At 34.0% G+C, this 19118-nt stretch overlaps 1 protein-coding gene across 1 annotated transcript; it reads right to left on the bottom strand.

The window, feature by feature from the left end:
- Positions 1-4145: 4145 nt before the first annotated feature.
- On the bottom strand, positions 4146-6711 carry LOC113729571 (protein SHI RELATED SEQUENCE 3). The gene is made up of 3 exons (XM_072074595.1): positions 6118-6711; positions 5191-5568; positions 4146-4590 (listed from the first exon to the last, which is right to left on the bottom strand). Exons 1-2 carry the CDS (start codon positions 6380-6382, stop codon positions 5219-5221), a joined length of 615 nt encoding a protein of 204 aa, XP_071930696.1. The 5' UTR covers positions 6383-6711; the 3' UTR covers positions 4146-4590; positions 5191-5218.
- Positions 6712-19118: the final 12407 nt, after the last annotated feature.

Raw genomic sequence — 19118 nt, 5'->3', positions numbered from 1 at the left:
CGGTCATGCCCTGGGTCCTCCACTCCAAAGTCAGTTGTTACTGGACTGTGCTGGACCGACCTTGTCCAACTTGAGGAGAATTTGGCCCATAGTATCTTGTACAAAAACCACCTTTCAATTCCCGTAAATGCCTGTTTTAGAAAAGGATAATGATTTACAGTACGAAAAATTATTACAACGCAGGTCTTAAAATTTTTTGTAGTTTCCCTCTTCTCTCTTTGCCTGAGTTTACTTCCACTTTCCCTGCTTGCGTTCTCACCACTTCCCTAAGATCGTATAGAATTATCCTGATTTGTTCTATCGCTTTTTTTTTCCCCGCAACATTCTTTTGGGTTGGGAAAAAAAAAGTTACTATCAGAGGGTAGTAATAATACTTTTTCAAAACTCTTCCTTAAAGAAGAAAAATGGAAATTGCACACACAACTAAAAGTCTAAATCACCTTGATGAACACAAGAAAAATAAAGTACGTTTGAAAGGAAAGAAAAACGCAAATCAACTTAGATTAATGAAAACTTCACTGAGGATGGCGGCGGGAAGGGCAAAACCCAATATCCACGGGTACTCAACTTGATAGTTAATCCAATTAGATAGTCAATGGGTAATCCATTAGAATTTGAGATTGATGAGAGGTTATCGACAAGTAATCCGATAGCGTTTAATAAGAGAATGCTATATTGATGTGTGTGTATGTGTATTTGTATGTACGTGTGTGTGTCAAGGGATCGATACCTCCGTGGAACCTATTTATTCTCTTTAGTTTAGTGAGTATTTAACTAACACACATATTCGTCTTGTAAATTATTACTTGTCATGTTTTATGTACAACTTCTTATAGAAAAAATATGGGAGAGTCGTTTGAATTTTCTTTTGAAAGACTGTCAAATTTTCCTTTCATAAAATGTTGAAATTTTCAATGACTCTACCCATATTTAAAATTCAAAGTAGTATGTTGATTTAACATGATGTATACTAATTTTAGTTCATAAAAGTTAATCCTCCTTTTTTGAACTATTCAAATTAGTCAGTAGTGGAGTTCCAATAGGTAACTCGAACCCGAAACAAGAGGATTTGATGATGAGAGTTAAAATCCATAAAGTTACTCGACAGATTTTAGCAAAAGATTTAGATACGTGGACTAGGGTTTGGTAAGAAAGATTTTTAAGAATATCCTTCACAATGGCCAAGTTTTGCAACAAAATATACGTTCGGACTAAACATCACTAAAAACCATGTTAAAGTACACGGACCGGTTTAAAGTCAATCACAAGCACTTAAACAAGAAGGTCTACCATTAACAGCCTTGATAATTTGAAAAGGCAGAGACTTTACTCATTGTCGATATATAATTAAAGAAACATTAAGTCATGTTTAAGCGCTTAAAGTTTCTGTGGAACCAAATAAAAAGTCATCAATTCTGATAATCTTTTGTCTCACGTTTGTGCAGTGACGGAATTTTTTCCTTGGGAGAGCCAAATTTTTTTCGAACAAAATTATCTTAATATATTATGTTTAAACTAATTTTTATTTATTTAAATATATGACATCTTAAAATATCATATATTAATTTTAATTATAAAGATATGTCTATTTCATAAATATGTAGCATAGTCATAACTAAAATTAAGATAAAAAATAACATTTGATTAAATATCTTATAATATCACAAACCACTTAAGTTGCACATTATGAGAAGATGCTCCAATATGTCACCTGTACAAAAACAAAAACAAAAATATAACTATGTAATATAAATATAATTATTTTTAATTAAAAAAAGATAAAAGTTATGTTAATGTACCTTAAAATTTCATCCTCTTTTATTAAAAGTAAATCTTCTTTCATATAACTAAATTCATCTCTAATTGAATCAATGCTAAATTTTCAAACAACTTCCTTTTTTGCGTACATTGTTAGGCAATGATTCAAGAAATGATCTTTTATCTTGTTTTGGAGCTTTATTTTGATTATTTTCATAATTGAAAAATGTCCATTCTATAGACTATAAAACGGAGCCAGGATTTTTTCCTTGGGAGGGGGGCCAAAATTTTTCCGAACAAAATTATCTTAATATGTTATGTTCAAAATAATTTTCATCTATTTAAATATATGACATCTTAAAATATCAAATATTAATTTTAATTAGAAAGGTATGTCTATTTCATAAATATGCTCATAGTCATAACAAAAATTAGGACAAAAAATAACCTTGATTAAATATCTTATAACATAACAAACTACCCAAATTGTACATTATGAGAAGATGCTTCAATATGTCATTTGTGCAAAAATAAAAATATAACTATACAATATAATATAACTATTTTCAATTAATAAAAGATAAAAGTTATGTTAGCATACCTTGAAATTTCAACCTCTTTTCTTAAAAGCAAATTGAGTTTTACGTTCTTTCATAAAACTAAATTCATCTATAATTGAATCAGTGCTAAATTTTGATCATCCTTCAAGTAATTATTTGTATATTTGTATACGAGTCAACAAGAGGATAGATCACTAATTTTAAATTTTTTATCAATTAGGCTAAGGTGTATATTTGTATATGGACCAATAAAGTAATTATTTTTATTTTAGCCCATTGATAATTATGAATTGAGTCTTTTATTATAATACATCAAATTGGGTCAATTTACTATGGATCATCAAATTATATGTTTAATTTTTTGAATGTTAAATAATTAGTACAATAAAAATTAAATAACTTTTTTTTGAAGAAAAAATTAAATCAAAAAGTGGCTAATTCGTACACACACACACAGATATATATATATATATATATATATATATAAACTCTCATAATATAAACTAAAATTGTAAAAAATTAGGGGGCCAACTTTGGCTTATACATATATTTACATATTATGAATTAAAATTTTCAAAACTTTGGGCCCCCTCAGCCCCCTTGGATCCATCATTGCGTTTGTGATTGTAGTTCGGGGTCGTTATATGTACATATATATATATATATATATATATATATATGTGTGTGTGCATGTCTGTAATATATATTTTTATATGTGTATGCTGATTGATGGACATTATTGATTTGAAAATGCTAGCGTAGTACATTATATTTAAGAACACACAGGTATATAACTGTCGTTTGACACAAAAAAAAAGGTATATACCTTTCATTTATTCATCTTCACGAACTAAAGAGTAGATTATGGGATTATATTATAATAAGTTGCTCGCATGAGAAAACAACAGTCCTATATATTATTTGCATGGCTCTCTTCACCGAATCAAAAACTGCACTCCGAGAAATAAAAAGGCAGTCCTTAAAATTTTAAAAAAAATTGACGGAAAAAAAAAAAAGAGCTACTACAGGTTTTATTGGGAATCTGTCAATCGGAGGAGCGCAGCCAAGTCTTAAAACTCAAAGCCCTGCACATAATTTTTATTATCCAGGGAAGTGAAAAACTTGGTCGATCGTCTGGTTCGTCAATGAAGAAGTGGGAAGTTTGAACGTTATGTCTTTTAGACAGATTAAGACTTAAGATAGACCTCATCAGCTAATCTCAGATAAGTAAGCTCATGCCTGTCTCAAAATTAAGCGGCATCTCTTATTTCTCAGATAATTTTGTTTTATGAAAATGCCACTAATAATATATTATAGTATGGTATTACACAAAGAGAATCCACATGCATGGAGTCCGTACAAGTACTGATTCTTTTATCTTTACCCATGAGGTGCGCAAGCCAGAAAAGCAGAATACGAGAAAACCATTTCCTCCTCAGTAAGTCCAAGGAGCAAAGTTGAAAATGGAGGCAGTATTCCTTTCGGAAACGCTTTGATGCATGCCTGGCCCCAAGGGACTGCTAATAAGGATGCTTATCTAAGCATGTTAAAGTTGTTATCCCAGTATTATAATCAAAGAAAACATCACTATCTGTTTCGCATATTATTGCTAGAGAACTCGCATTGGAAGTTGGTTTCTCATTCCAAAAAAGGAGTTTTTAATCTTGACGGAAGGGGAAAGTAGTCCAGCAGCAGCTGGTTTTGATTGAGCGAGCGAGGGAGAATGCACTCTGAATATTTCCTAGAATTGCTGATCACGATCGATCGATGTTGTTGATTCTAGTTGCATCTAAACCTAACAGAACCTTTGCATATGATGAACTTTGGTTTTTTTTTTTTTTTTTTTTTACTCCTTTTAGTACTCAAGGATATATTCCTAGGGTTGTGTCAATCTCACTCTCAGGAGCAGTACTCGAGGGGGCATCAATCTTTTCCTTTGGCGTTAGTGTGAATGTCTCTTTAGTACAAAAGGTTAAACATGTGGCTTAGTAGGTGCCTTTCGCTTGGAGTCACTATCATCAAATATATATTTACGAGATGCTTTTCTCCATCCTCCTTTTAGCCCCCCGCGAATAAATATTATTGATGGTTAGGTTAGCTGCTTCTTCTTTTTGGTTAAATTCCCTGATTCTGCTTGATGTCACAGACCACCCAAAGAGGGGGGGGGGGGGGGGTTATCAATAACGACAATAAGGATTAGGGCGTGAAAAAAGCTACCAGTGTAGTTTCGGCGAAGCCCAACTCAGCCGTCCAAGAGATAAGTGGCCAGAAACTGCATAAAGTAAAATTTAATTCTTCCATCATATACTAATAACTCAGACACCGAAAGGTTGATACACATTTAGATTAGTCGGCCATGAATGTTTTCCCGTGGTCTCCATGCATATATTATAAACTCATTCTTGATCCTGGAAATGGATGTAAAAAAGTAAGAATGGGGAGACATGACATGAATAATGGTGATCATTAGAACCCTCCAGCTTGTTACATTTGGTGTTAGACACAGATTCCGACCCATATGAGCCCGGCAAACAGACTGACATTAGGGAGAAAAGTGGCTTCGAAGTTCATAAACAACTGAAAAAAAACAACCAGCTAGTACGAGTGTATTTAATTTGAGGCAAGGCCAAAGGAGATGAATTGACAACATGACAAATTTGTAAGACCATGAGCAATCTAGCCGGTCATATAATAATCACAGACAAGAACTAATAATTCTTCATTGGAATTAGAAAAGAACAATGATGAATGAGTAATCAAATTGGAAATTAAATCATTATCCTATTATTTTCTTTTTCTCCATTGATCAAGTTAAATGTCGAGTAATTAGATGAATAATGCCCATAAAATGCCAGCTAGCTAGGAGCCTCACCAGTGAATGATGACTACCGCACGCTCGTTCAAGATTTTGGATAGGGGAAAAAATGTGCACCGGGCATGAAAGCACTATAAGGGCTAGGGTAAGTAGAATGAGGGGAGGGTGTACTAGTTGAAGTGGTCTGAGTGATGAGATTAGGTTGCTGGAAGCTGCCGCCGCCGCCGCCACCACCACCAGAGGAGCTTTCGCCGGGAATATTGTATTGATTGTCAGGGCCTTGGTCGTAAAGCACACCCTTGAAGACATGTCCCGCTATGTTCACCGACGTCTGGTACGCAAACTGATCCACCACATTGTCCATGGAGCTAACTCGAACACATCTAAATACAGCCGGAACGTTCAATTCGGCTGGAAAGTTCCCTTCTATTAACTCTAGAAACACAGAGCTCAACATTAACAATAAAAACTAATCCAAACAAACTAAAGAATAGGGAATAGTATAATGAATGAATTTAGGCACTTGTTTAGTTTTACCTAGCTAGCTAGCTAGCTAGTAGTCTCTCAAGATTAAAACTACACCTAATTTAATTACACAGACACACACACACACACACTCTCTCTCTCTCTATATATATATATATATGTGTATATGTATACACTATATATATTTTTGTTGGGGTTGCATCCAAAATACTACAAGCAACTAGCAGTAGTAGTATTTTCTTACAAACAGAAGCCGCCACCTAGGGTTTTTGGATATTGGGTATGTACCATATGTAGCAATTTCATATTTCATAGTAAGCTAAAATGTCATAAAGTACTATATACTGCTCGACATGATGATAAAAACCACTGCCAGTATTTCAACTTAATTAGTCCCATACCACATAGTAATATAAGGTAAAAGAGATGTGTGAGTGTGTGTATAAGAGGGCAGAGCGAAGAGTGTACTGGTAAAAGTACCAAAGGAGGGATGAGTACCTTCTCTGGATCTTTTAGGGTTTGGGTCAGAGAGATGGTGTTGGGGAGTAGAGGAAATTAGTTGGTGAGGATGTCTGGGGCGCCTTTTGGAGACAGGGACCCAAGTGCTCTTAACATGAGTTTGGCACTGAAACCCTCTGGTCTTGCAGCAAGTTCTACACCTCAAGTAAACGCAGTCCTTCTTGGCTTGGTTCCCGCAGTCTTGGCACCTTGTCGTTGATGAGCTGCTTCCCACTGCTCCACCTGATTCGTCTTGTCTCATCATCCCCCTAATTGACTAGTTAGTAATCATTTGCCGCACTCTCTGGAGTCTATAACGCGAAGAGTTTTTCTCAAGTCGGCACCCTTCATCTCTTCTGCCAAGAAGAAGAAGAATTCTTGGTCTGTGCCTTTTTTTTGCTGCTAATTTTGGGAAGATCTGTTTGGCTCCTGCAGGTTTCCGAACTGATGAGTTGTTATGTTGTTCATGGCTCATATCAGGAGTGGTACTACTGCTCTTACATAAGGGATCTGCTTCGAAGCTTTTCTCTCTCACTCCACCTCTGTGCTAAACGGAATTATTTTTGATAAAAAAAGGAACCCCACCCCCTCCCCTCCTCCCCAGCCCATTCCCCACCAAAATATGTACGTACACGTACTACAGTCGATTTTGATTCCTAGCATTTAAACAAAACAAAGCAAGTAATGAATAAGCATATGCTACATAGACAAGAAAGGAAAACGAAACACACAAACAAACTCCCAATTTTGTTTTTTTGTTTTTGGGGTAAGCTCACTAACACATTTGTGGTTTGGTAAAGTTATTTTTGACTTTATCAATCAGTAAAATATTTTGTTTTTTTCCTAGTGATATATTTCGTGAAATGGGATTGACGGCAGTACGAGAGCAGCTATACTTGAGCGGCGCATAGAAGACCTCCTTCCTTTTTTTCTTTTTTTGAAGGAACGCATAAAAGACTCGAGTTTCAGGCGTTGGTTTAAGCATTAACAAGTCTGCCAGCAGGGAACCATCAGTTAATCTAATTTAATTTGCGGAAATCTACTAATAAGTATGGCAAACATTACTATCATCATCGAGCGACTCGTAGATTGTTTTACGTTTTGTTCAACGGTCAATTAAAACTTACTAATAACCAAATGATTAAGAATTTAGTTGACAAAATAATGCTGAATCAGAATTTTACTTATTGTAGCCTACTATTGTCTCTTTCATTGAGTGACTTATAGGTTGTTTCACAAGTTGTTCAACAGTCAATTAAAACTTAATCGAAAAAGTCTTTAAGCAAAAAAAATAGATTAGCAAGCAACCCAAGCATAAAAAGCACAGCAATGAAGGACACAAAATGTTGTGGAATAAACACGTAGTGCAATCATCATGTTTCTCAATAGTTCTCTGTAAAAAGTATCTTAAAATAGGGAATGAGAGTGTCAAGGGAGTAGCAAAATTTTGATCATAAAACGCAAGTACAACCTGAGCAAGCAAGTACATTGAATTGAACTGTCTCTTCTATTTCCATTAACCATCCACCATCCAAACAATCTCACTATATTTTGCTCACGCGTTGCCAAGTAAGGTATGTTCATTCAACATAAGGGCAAATTTGTTCCCGAAAGCAGGCTTGAAACCAAAGAGAAAAACGTTGTTATTATCTTTGATGAGAGTTTTGCCAGCACACAGACATCTTGAATTCCGCAGTCTACGGGAAAAATGGGAATGCTCTCAAGAAAAAGAAAAAAAAAAAAAAAAGGCAAACTTCAACAATTTTGATTTTATAGATTTGCCCAAAGTGATAAAAAAAAAATTACTGATAGTGACTTAGCATACACTACTACTATTATAAATGAACACATGAATCATCTAATTCACAAATTTTAATTAATTATTGAGCAATTTGCGGGACAACTAATAAGTTACTCAATGTCGAATGAAGGGTGTGGGGGCGTGGGATTGGAATTATCACTGGGATTGGGAACTTGAGATCCCATTCCCGGTCTAAGTTTCAGCTTGCAAGCAAGTGAGACAGTGACAGCTTTCACGCCCTTGTGTCTATCTCCGGAAAACCCGCTGCTGGCGCCTGTGACCCCTCGTCCTTCTAGACTGGATCAATGAATGAAAGAAGCGGGGAGAAAAAGAAAGAGGGGCACGAACTCTGGCAGGTTATGGCCAAAATTTGGCAAAAAAAGAAAATTGTAAGGTTCAAATTTTGTGCCTTATTTTTTATAATACATGTGAGACTTATAAAATTTTATTTTATAATTACATGTTATTGAAAATAAGTTACGCCGTATACATGCAAAGTTACGCCGCGTGCATTTTACGCAACATCATTCCGAATGATTTTTCTGAGAATACTTCGGCCCTTGTCCGGAGAAAAAATAAGACTGACTTAAGTGATTTGACTGGAGGAGCATAATAGCATATGCTACTGCCGGTTGCCAAACGAGCAAAACAAAGGTCGATCCAATCCAGCTTGGTAGCAAAAGTAGCAATCTGAAATGGTTCATTCTTTGTGTACATTTATTTATTCGCAAAACAAAATTTTAAAAATTTCTTAAACTCTAATTTTTAATTTCTTTTTTATCTCACGTATGCTACAATTAACCCCTTTTTTTTAAAAAGCAATCCGAATTGAGTTAAAAATGTTTTCTAAAGGAGGGTAAAGAAAAAGTCCTATAGTCTAGTGCCCCATTTACAGGAGCACAAATATTATGGAGCACTTAATACACAGGCACCATCATCTACCCATAAAGAAAAAAAGAATTACTTTAGACTTTTTGGCCACAAGTTTTTGTTATTTTATTAGTAATTCTCTTTGCATAGAGTAGCATCACGTACTTTCAGTTTTGCTTCCATTTCCTGTATCTTCCAAATCAACTTAATAATGTTTAAACTCCTTTTTTACTTTTTAAATTAACTTTTTATCTTACATATACCACGTTACTTTTGTCTTTCTCGTTATATGGTTATTTATCCAATACAGAAAGTCACATGAATTTCAAAACCTATTGCTGATTTCTCATTTTATAAGTTCATTGCAAGTTGATTTTGTCCATTTGGATTGCATTTCTTTTAAGAGTTTTTGACAAAAAATATTGTAGCCATTTTTGACATGTAATATATAATGTGAAAATATAATTAAAAAAATATATTAAAAATATTTATAGAAAACAAAAAACTTCAAAAAATAGCAATCCAAACAAGACCGAGAAAAGGTTTTATGTTTTCTTTTGGACATTTATTTGGCATTTCGTGATTAAAATGACATGCATTACGTATTTGAAGGTTGAATAGGCGATTTACCATTGATAATCAACTAAAATTAAGAAGAAAAGAAAAGGGAAATAGCATTTATGCTTCAATTTACTTTTGAAGCTACTAGAGTGCATTTATTTAATGATTAATTTTTCCTACACCGTCAGCGTTTGATGAATGACAATTATATAAAATTTGAATTTGAAATTCAACTTTTATACACATATCATGAATCAAACGGTGATAATATATATACTATCAGTGTATATAAGATTTACTCTATATATATTTAAACACATACTTATTTTTTAAGCCAAGTACAATGTCTACTTAAAAAAAAAAATTAACCTATCATGAAAACAAAGTGGTACCATTATAAAGTGACGTGACATCAATTTCCAAAGAAATCTCTCCATGATGCCAAGTCTATGGGTTCAAGCTTTTTTTTTTTTTTTTTCAAATGGCAGTAGATTTGCATCTTTTACCTTTTTGAATGTGTAAGGAAACAATTGGACAATCATACCACGTCATTGTTGAAGCTGATTTAATTCCATGGCTTTTTTGTATTATCTTATTTTTGCCCTAAATGCGTGTAATGTGGATTTCCTGAAAGAAAAGCACGGTTGACATTCCCTCCCAATCTAATAGCGACAATCACTTGAACCATTTAGGGGGCGCTTGGTTCATGCTTTGAAATTGGAAAGGGAAATGGAATAATGTGAACTGGTGCTATCATTCCCACAGAACAAATTCTTGGTGTGGGATGCGTATTAAAATTTACTTTTGCTTCTCTTTTTATTTTTTGTCTCCTTTGGACTTTTTGTCTTCTTGGCTCAATGCCTCACCACCGCTAACTTTACCAGACCACCACCAAAATCCCAAAATGAAATGGCGAATTCCATCCCAATCCTTGAAATCTGTTTGCAAGCACCACTGCAATCCACCTATGGCCACCAGCCTTCTTGCCATTAAACATTAGCTTTGCTATTCACAAGGAGAAGAATGAGGTTGGGTTGCCTGCTGAGAGGGACGATTTGATAGTGAAAAAGGAATTTAGCGAGTCCACTGGGTGTGTGAGGGGGAATGTGGTTAGCGGCGAGAAAGGAGGGGGAAAGTTTCTTAAATGTCCTGGAGAATGCAGTCGTTAGAGGTAAGGGGGCGGAGGGTCAATGATGAGGAGAGGGGAGAAAGGATAATTGATGGAGAAGAGGAAAGAGTTTTGCCTCGAAATTTTTAGTTTTTTAATCCTTCATGTGTTCACTGTTGGAATTAAAATGAGGTTTTGATCAATTCCTCCCAATTTGGTCAAGAATCATAAATGACCAAATTTTAAGATATGGTTCCAATATTTCAATTCCCATTGCACTGGATTAAGCGCGCAGTATTGGAATTATTGTAATTCCAAGTACCTAAACCCCTGAACCAAGCAGCCTCTTAGTATTTGTTTCGTTATTATGTTTCGCGAAAAGGGGATTGAATGAACTAATTAGCAAGTAAACTTCGAAATAAAAAAAATAATAGGGAGATAGAATTGCTTAATAAAATATATCCTTCTCGTTTAATCTTATAGTATATACATCAGAGGGTTATATATATAATTTATATTTCAAATTCAAATTCAAATTAGTTATCATGGATCTAATGCTTATGATGTATACTAGTGATAAACGCATACTCACTCAATGTATGTTAATAAAGAAACGCATAACATTTATGGTGAATGAATTTTATACAAATTTTTATTGTTATAGCAAAATTTAATATTCTAAATTATTTTGACAAAATGATTGTCATGTTGGTAGTTACTGCTTAGGAGTGGTTACATTGAAAAAAATATTCAAATATTAAATCAAGAAATGCTTGTAAGTCGTCATCTTGACAAAATGTATGTAAGTAATTAAAGTAAAATTAGTTTCTATATGGGTAAAAATGAAAGTAAATAAAGTGACAATATAATGTTTGTACCAAATTCTCTTCTCTCCCTTTATATATATAGTATAGATATAGATATAGATATTTGTCAAATTATAAAAAATTGCTTTTATCTCTGTATGCTTTATTGTTCCCAACAAATATTCACTAGAGATTGTAACGAGGCATGATTGTTTGGATTGTGGTTTTGCAGAAAAATTTTTATGTTTTTCATAAATAAATTTTGAAATCACCTTCTTATCTCACATATATCAAATTACTACAATACATTTTTTTCTACAAAAACTTCTAAAAATAGCAACCAAAACGGAGCCAGATAGGAAAACATCCAGTAAAATTGCAAACAATATACACTTCTGATAGAATGTTTGTATGCATGTTTTTTTTTTTCTTTTTATCCGTTGATAGAAGGAAGGCTAAAAAGCCATGCCACTAAACGAACCCATCATTTCCCCTTGTAACGTAAGAGATGTTTAATTACATTACATCTGGTAAAATATATAGAGTCATATCTCCTCCTCGTTTAGCCATTTCTATCCCATAATTTTTCGTTGCAGATTTTTTACGTACTGCGTTTTGTTTTGATTGTGGTATTGTGCAAAATTGACCTGTGATAGGGGACTGGACAGTGATAGGGGCTCCATGCGTATCTCAAGACAATTTGCCGACATGTTCCATATCTCAGAGCACAGACCAGAATGGTACTTCTCCTCCTACGGTCCTACCCTCCTTCAAAGAACGAAGGAAACGCGCCTGAAATGCAGCGAGTCTGGTCAGGAGACCGACAGCTTTCCAATTTCATTAGTAGTTTTTTTTTTTTTTTTTTTTGGGAGGTGCTAAATAGGCTTTCAGATTCACTGCCTCTCGCTGCAGAGAGACTCCTGGACAGGTGCTTCTTTTTTGGGATAATTTCAGAAACCTCCCTTGACGTTTTCAATAATTTCACTGACTTCTTTTACAGTTTGTAAAATTACACTAACCTCCATTGAAATTAAGATTTTGGTAACAAAATCAATCCAAATATAAAAAAAAAAACCATTAAAAGGGTACTTTGAGAAGGGAGATAAAACTTTTAATCAAGAAATGCTCTTTATACTTGTGTACAAGTTGTATTGTAAATGAGTGAAAAATATATTAATAGAAGTGAGGAAAAGTAAATACAAATAACAAAGAATAAAAAATAAGTAACAATTGACTTTCTCTACAAAGTTGGACCAACGGCTAGTGCATTGCATTATAACGACTATTTTTTCAAGTCTTTACCATTTCATATATAAAGACAACAAAAAGCATTAAGATAGAACTCACTTTCATTTGAAGTAGTAAAATTTGAGATGAAAAAATAGTAATTTTGTGTGGATTTTACAAGCTGAAAGTGAAGTATAGGTGTCGAAATTATAGCCCCGTCAAGCTATAGGAGGAAATCGTAAAATTCACCCGCATACTTTAGCATCAAGAATGAATATTGCGAGTGTAATCGCAAAACAATTGTGAAGATTTTTTAGAGTACAAAAAATCCAAATAAATTGCTGTTTAGTGTTTTAATTTGGTGTATCAATTTCTAAGAGTGAACAAATATTTGGTATATCAATTAGCATTATTTTGTAATTGCCAGTTATTATTCATCATTAAAAAAAATTTCAACAACTATTTTCATTAATTAGTTACTTTCAATTAATTAGTGCCCCAATTACTTAATTACTAGAGATTAATTTCCAATAAAGCATAATATATTAGGGCATGTGAGTAATTTTCCTTCAATAAGACACTATAGGGGAAGTTAGTGTTATTTTGTAAACTTCAAAGGAGACTAATGAAATTATTAAAAACTTCAGAGGAGATTTATGAAATTATCCCTTCTTTGTTTTTGGCGAAAAAGGGAATTCAGTCTCAGTTTTTCTCGGAAAACGAACACGGTCAAAGAAAATAAGGTGCCGAATTGACCCATATTTGGCCGCCGAAAGGATTCCTTTTGCTTTAGGCCCTGCAACATGACATTATGTTAAGCACTGTGTAATTGAATCTAAACGAGCTCAATACACTACACGAGCGTGACTCTGAGTTAAAAAAGCTTGAACTCGAATTCAAGTTCAAGCATTTCGAGCCCTTAAAAGGTTGAGTTTAAATTCGAATTCAATTTTGTTATGCATTACTCGAATTCATGCAAATTGAGTCAAATTGAGTTTAATTTGAAGTCAGTCGAGCCTAATCGAGTATAATAAATATAAATTTATAATTTATAAAATTTTAAATAAGGGACAAAATAAAAATTTTTATACTAATAAATAAAAATTTTCAAAAAAAACATATATATATATATATATATATATATATATATGTGTGTGTGAAACTCGGAAGAGATTGAACTCAATAAGCTTTTGAGTTTCACATGTTAGATTCGAACTCGAGTTCATGAAGTAGCTCCAACTACTTGCATTCATGTTGATAGAGTTTTTGATCAAATATGCTTACAAGCTATTCAATTGAACTCGACTAATTTTCAACGAACTAATTAAAATCAGCAACGAGCAAAATCAGTTGGTAGAAAATGAACTACAACTTCAATGCGAATGGTAAGTTTATTGCGTCAGGATAAAGATCATAAAAATGCTTTAGAAAGAATTCTCTCTCTCTCTCTTTTTTTGGGTTATTATTATTTTATCCCTTTAACATTTGGTGACACTATCAATTTCCCCCTTAACGTTATCTTTTAGTTATTTTACACTCAAAACTAAGGGTCAAACTTAACGGAGTTTTGTTAATTAAAGTGAAAAGACAAGTTTAACCCTTAAAGTTATTATCACTTTACCCCCATAAACTATAACCTCATTATCAATTTACCCCATAGATTTATTTTTTAGGCTATTTATTCCACCATTAAACCAACTTAATAAGTTAAAAAACTTTTAAAAAAAAGTACCCTCCTTTTTGTACAACAAAAATAATAAAAAATTTAGAGTGGCTCTTTTCCTCTTTAGTATCAAGAAAAAAAGTCAAAATATTAATCTCTTTCTTCTTGCCAATTTTATTAATATTAAAAAATAGAAAGATGGGGAGGCGGGGGGAGATAACTCAATTCCTTTTTTTAAGAAATACAAATAAAAAAGAATTAAATACGTTTATTATTTTAAAATTATTTCACTTTATTATTTACCACCAAATTTCAATCATAATTCCAACAACCTTAAATTAATACGATAATGTAAGACTTTTTTTTTTTTTTTGTAAAATCTAATTTTCTGTTTCTTTTTTTCTTTCTCTTTTTCTTTTCTTAATATTAATAAGTGTGAAAAAAGAAATTTGAAATTTTTTTTATTTTTGTATTTTTGAATCTCTTAAAGTGAAAAAAAAAAGAAAAATAATCATTTCAACTTTTTTATTTTTAATTATATATATAAGGGAATTAAAGCGAAAATAATGTTAGGAATTAAAGCGATTTTCAAAAATTATGTTAAAAAAAAGTTGTTGGAAATAATGTTAGAAATAAAGTCATGCCTAGAAAATAATCTTAGGAATTAAAGCGATTATATCACTATAATTTAAAGAAATAAAGTAATAATAACAATGTAGTAATGCTATAGAATAAAGGGATATTTTTGTCCAAAATTTATTAATATGTTGAGTTGAATTACTTATGGGGGTGCAGTGACTAAAAGATAACGTTAAGGAATAAACTGACAATAATGATATAATTTAAGGGGGTAAAGTGATAATAATTTGATTTTTTAAACTTGTTTCTAACCTTCCAAGCCCAATGACTTTGACCTTATTTGAATTGTCATTTTCTAGAGAAAGTTTTTATATTTTTTGCGAGTATTCCTTTAATACAATTTCTATTTATCTTTTTATCTCATACACATCATATAATAAAAAAGTACCATACTATTTTTTTTTCTAAAAACTTTCCAGAAAATACAAATCCAAACGGGGCTCTTTGATTGCAAAGGAAAAAAAATTACAAACTGGGATGACTTCGTGGGCATGGGAGTTGGGGAATTATATGCGTCCGGATTTGTTACTTGGGCATATAACCAGTTGGAAAATTTGAACACATTTCCATAAATCACTTCGGAAATTTATCCCATAACACTTTTGGAGAAGAATATAACCTCTCGAATGACCAAATTTTACGCAGAGGAGTAGGAGCGAGAACTGGACACCGACTAATTCATTTAATAGACAGGCCACTGGAACTTGGTTTGGCGCACCGGAATTTTCTCTTTCATTCTGAGGCGAGAATTATCCTCAAGAAAGATGAAGTATCTAACAGATGTTCATGTGCCTCTAACTTCTTCCACTGCATTAGACAGCCTCTTTGATTCTGAGTCACAGGAAATTGTCCTCTAACAAATACGAAGCAGCCAGCAGGTATAACCATAACGCCTTCCACTCCATTAGACAATTTCAAAGAAACATCTTCCTCATTACCAGCCAAAAACTGGTACATAATTACTCCGTTTCCTTGATGGGTTGAACGGTTTAAGCAGCATCCGCCGAGCAGCTGGAAGGAGGAGAGAGAACCTCGCAGCCCATCTTATGGTATCAATTCCCTCATCCAAGCAGAGCATATGATATCTCTTAAACTCAGAAAAACCGTCTTCAGTATCTTGGCTAAATTCTTTCATTACAATCCTAAAACAAGTCCTTAATTAAACTTTCAAATCCGGTTAGCTTTTTCTTTATTAATCCACATGATACAAGCAAATCAGTCAAGTCTGTCTTAAAAAATCCCACCGCAAGAGATACTCACCAAAGGAGAGGAGAACATATCTACTTGTTATTTAGAGCAGTGCAGAAAGCACACGAGACCTGAGTAATTGTCCAAGGCACCTCAACAAGAACTCAGAAAAAAACGTTTAAGAGCTGACCACCAAGTTCTTCACATCCATACATGGTCCCTCCATTTAGACGTTGCAATTTCACTGATATCCAGTCGAACTCAACCAAAAGCTTAAGCAGCAGTAGCACCACCAGTATCCACAACCACAAGTCTACTGCTGCAAAAGGAGGTATGTAACTCAGGAAACTACACTCTACCCACTACCGACGGAGGGGCCAAAGAGTTAGACTTCTAGCGTAGCATTATCTGTCCAATTTTGTCTTAACACATATTAGAAATCATCGTCTCTCCTAAATTCCGTAAGCAAATACGGAGCCCTGTGTTTAAAAACAACATGATGGTTCACCTACTTGGTGCTGTATTTGAAGGAAGTAGGAACCAAAAGAGATAAACTAATAAAAGAGCACTTAGGAAGGACCAATGGGCTTGCCAAAACAATGATTATTAACCTTCAGATACCTTCTCATCAGCTAACTAGGTTCTTTTCTCTTTCTGTCTCAGTTTAAAGAATTAATGCCATACCCCAGAGAATTAAATCAGCGGTTTCAACCTGGAAGATCTAGCATGCATATGCAGAGCCTGTTAAACCCTATACCCAAATCTGCTAATTGCAAGACCAATATACCTTCCTCAAATACTTTTCGCCTTCGGGTTTTTGAAAATCTTGTAGACCTACACCAGTCCTACTTCTGTATGTCTCACACATAACACAAAAGTAAGAGCTGCCTAGACCTAGAACATAATTCCAAAGCAAAAGAGAACTACATAGAACGGCATGATTCCCTAGCTTGGAAACAAGAGCGTCGAGATCTCCATACCTCTCCAGTCTGAGCAATCTGGAATCTGGAAGACCAACTACCGTGCCACTAAGAATACAGACATATTGCATTAAATTTTAATTACAAAAAAAAAAAAAAAAAGACGAAGGTTGTACCTAGAAGCCCTCCCATAGTCCCACTGACCAATACAGTTTCACAAACCATTCAATTAAAACCTCTTTTGCAGCCCACATCTCATAATTACAATACATTAAAATAATCATGCCTACAATCATAAAATCCAGACGGCCACATAAGTTTAAGTAAAAGATAAGAAAGTTTAATAAACACCAGCAGAAATGAAAGCAGTCCAACCGGTCCTACTTATTTACAGAGTCAGATAAACAATCATCCCACCCCAAACATATCTGCAGTCAAATTACCTCCATAAATCATAGATAGGAGCAAATATACATGTATTTACTAAATGTAACAGTGCTGCACCCCAAAGCCATGCTTGCCATGAACACAGCCTGGGCGATTGTAACGATAGGCTAACCTCTTGGCCTTGTTCAACTTTGGACCAACCCTTTTCCCCAACTTCCGTATCCTCTGTCTCCCCCCGAACTTATCACTCAATCCCCACGGCACCAATTCGTCATCCAAATCATACCCATCATCATAGTCATCGCCATCATCATCGTTCTTATAATTGTCATACTCATCGCCAACATCGCCGTCGTCAACACCACGACCATCATCGTGATTAAGATGGAGTTGGGCCGAGAAGGAATCCATGGAGATGTCAGAAGATGGGGATCCCAACTCGAGTGGTCCCTCTTCTTTGCTGGGCCCAGAGGAGACCTCACGGGGCGTGGCGTCTTCTTCTTCTTCTTCGCTGAAGGAGAAATCATCCAAGTCCTCTTCATCATCGTCGGATGAGGTTGCGTTGACGAACTCCCACGCCTCGGACAAATCATCCACAACGACGGCGTACTCGTCAACTGATTCAGAAGGGGTAGACCCGGCGACAACCATTGTTGCGGTGGAGGTTTTTCTCTCCCGGCTTAGGATTCTCAACATTTTTGCTATTTTCAAGTGGCAGGGCAGGGCGGTAGAGTCGAGGGTGCGACTTTCTTTATGTTCACCACCGCAATTGGAAGACGCAAATCGAAATCAACACACTTTTGGGTTCTTAACAATATGGAGAGACCCTTCCCCCGCCCTGCTACTAATCTTGAACGGCCGAGATAACTGCAAGAGTCCACGTGGCGCTCAGAAATGAGTATTGGCCCAGAAGCGTGTTGTTCAACAGCCATTGGTTTATAGTACGTGGAGTGGTGGAGGGCCTGCCGTTTCTCGCAAGAAACTTTTCCCACTTTCAAGTTGTAGCCTACAGTGGGAGACTAGAGGCGCAATTCGGGTTGCCATAGTTTATTGAAAAATATTTTGTAAATAAAATTTTTAATAAAAATATTTATTAATTATTTAAATGTTTTTAAATATATTTTTTAGATATATAATTCAATAAGTACTTATTATACTGAATAATGTATAATTTAAAAATTTTTTAAAGTGTTTATCTCTTTATTTGATTTATAATATAGAATAAAATGATTAAATTTGATATTTTATTTTTTAAATCATAAAAGTTACTTTAAATGCACCAAATTTGAGTTTTTGTTAAAAGTGCTTTTAACACCAAAGCTCTCCTCCTAATTTTATAAAATAATGTTCACCAAACACTTTAGAAGTATTTTTAGCATATAAAAATTCTTTTTTTACTAAAAGCACCGCAATCCAAATGGGGCTTAGATAGTTTCAATCTCACAAGAAATTGTTATTCTTTCTTAAAAAAAAACTTTTTTGTTCATGATCTTTTCATTTTGCCAAATACCTAAGGAGCCCATCTTCCAAACATTAATCCTTAGTCTTTCATCTATTTCAAAATTTAAATTAATCGCTGAAGAATCAATAAATGGAGGGGTTAAATCCATACACTAAATTTCAAGTCTCTAAAATTAAAATTTTAGTAGTTTTCAAGATAGACGTGCAATCATAATAACTTTTTCATACAAATATCTGTCATTGGTTTTGTGTAAGTTAATATTAAAAATGGTTCAATAAAAATAAAAGTAATAGACTCATAAAAGAAAAGAAGAAAAAATTATTGTAATGCAAATGCTTGTCAAACACGTATTACCTTTAGTTACGTATA

This window comes from Coffea arabica, chromosome 2c (assembly GCF_036785885.1).
Source record: "Coffea arabica cultivar ET-39 chromosome 2c, Coffea Arabica ET-39 HiFi, whole genome shotgun sequence".
Classification (NCBI taxonomy): Eukaryota; Viridiplantae; Streptophyta; class Magnoliopsida; order Gentianales; family Rubiaceae; genus Coffea; species Coffea arabica.
The sequence above is the reverse complement of the archived record's forward strand: the minus strand, read 5'-3'. Positions and strand labels throughout refer to the sequence as shown.

What these genes read in the sequence shown, in the direction of transcription:
- LOC113729571 (XM_072074595.1), bottom strand. Translation starts at nt 6,382, where the DNA reads ATGATGAGACAAGACGAATCAGGTGGAGCAGTGGGAAGCAGCTCATCA. An exon ending in CCCTAAAAGATCCAGAGAAG is followed by an intron (nt 5,569 to 6,117) that starts GTACTCATCCCT and finishes CTGTGTTTCTAG; the next exon opens with AGTTAATAGAAGGGAACTTT.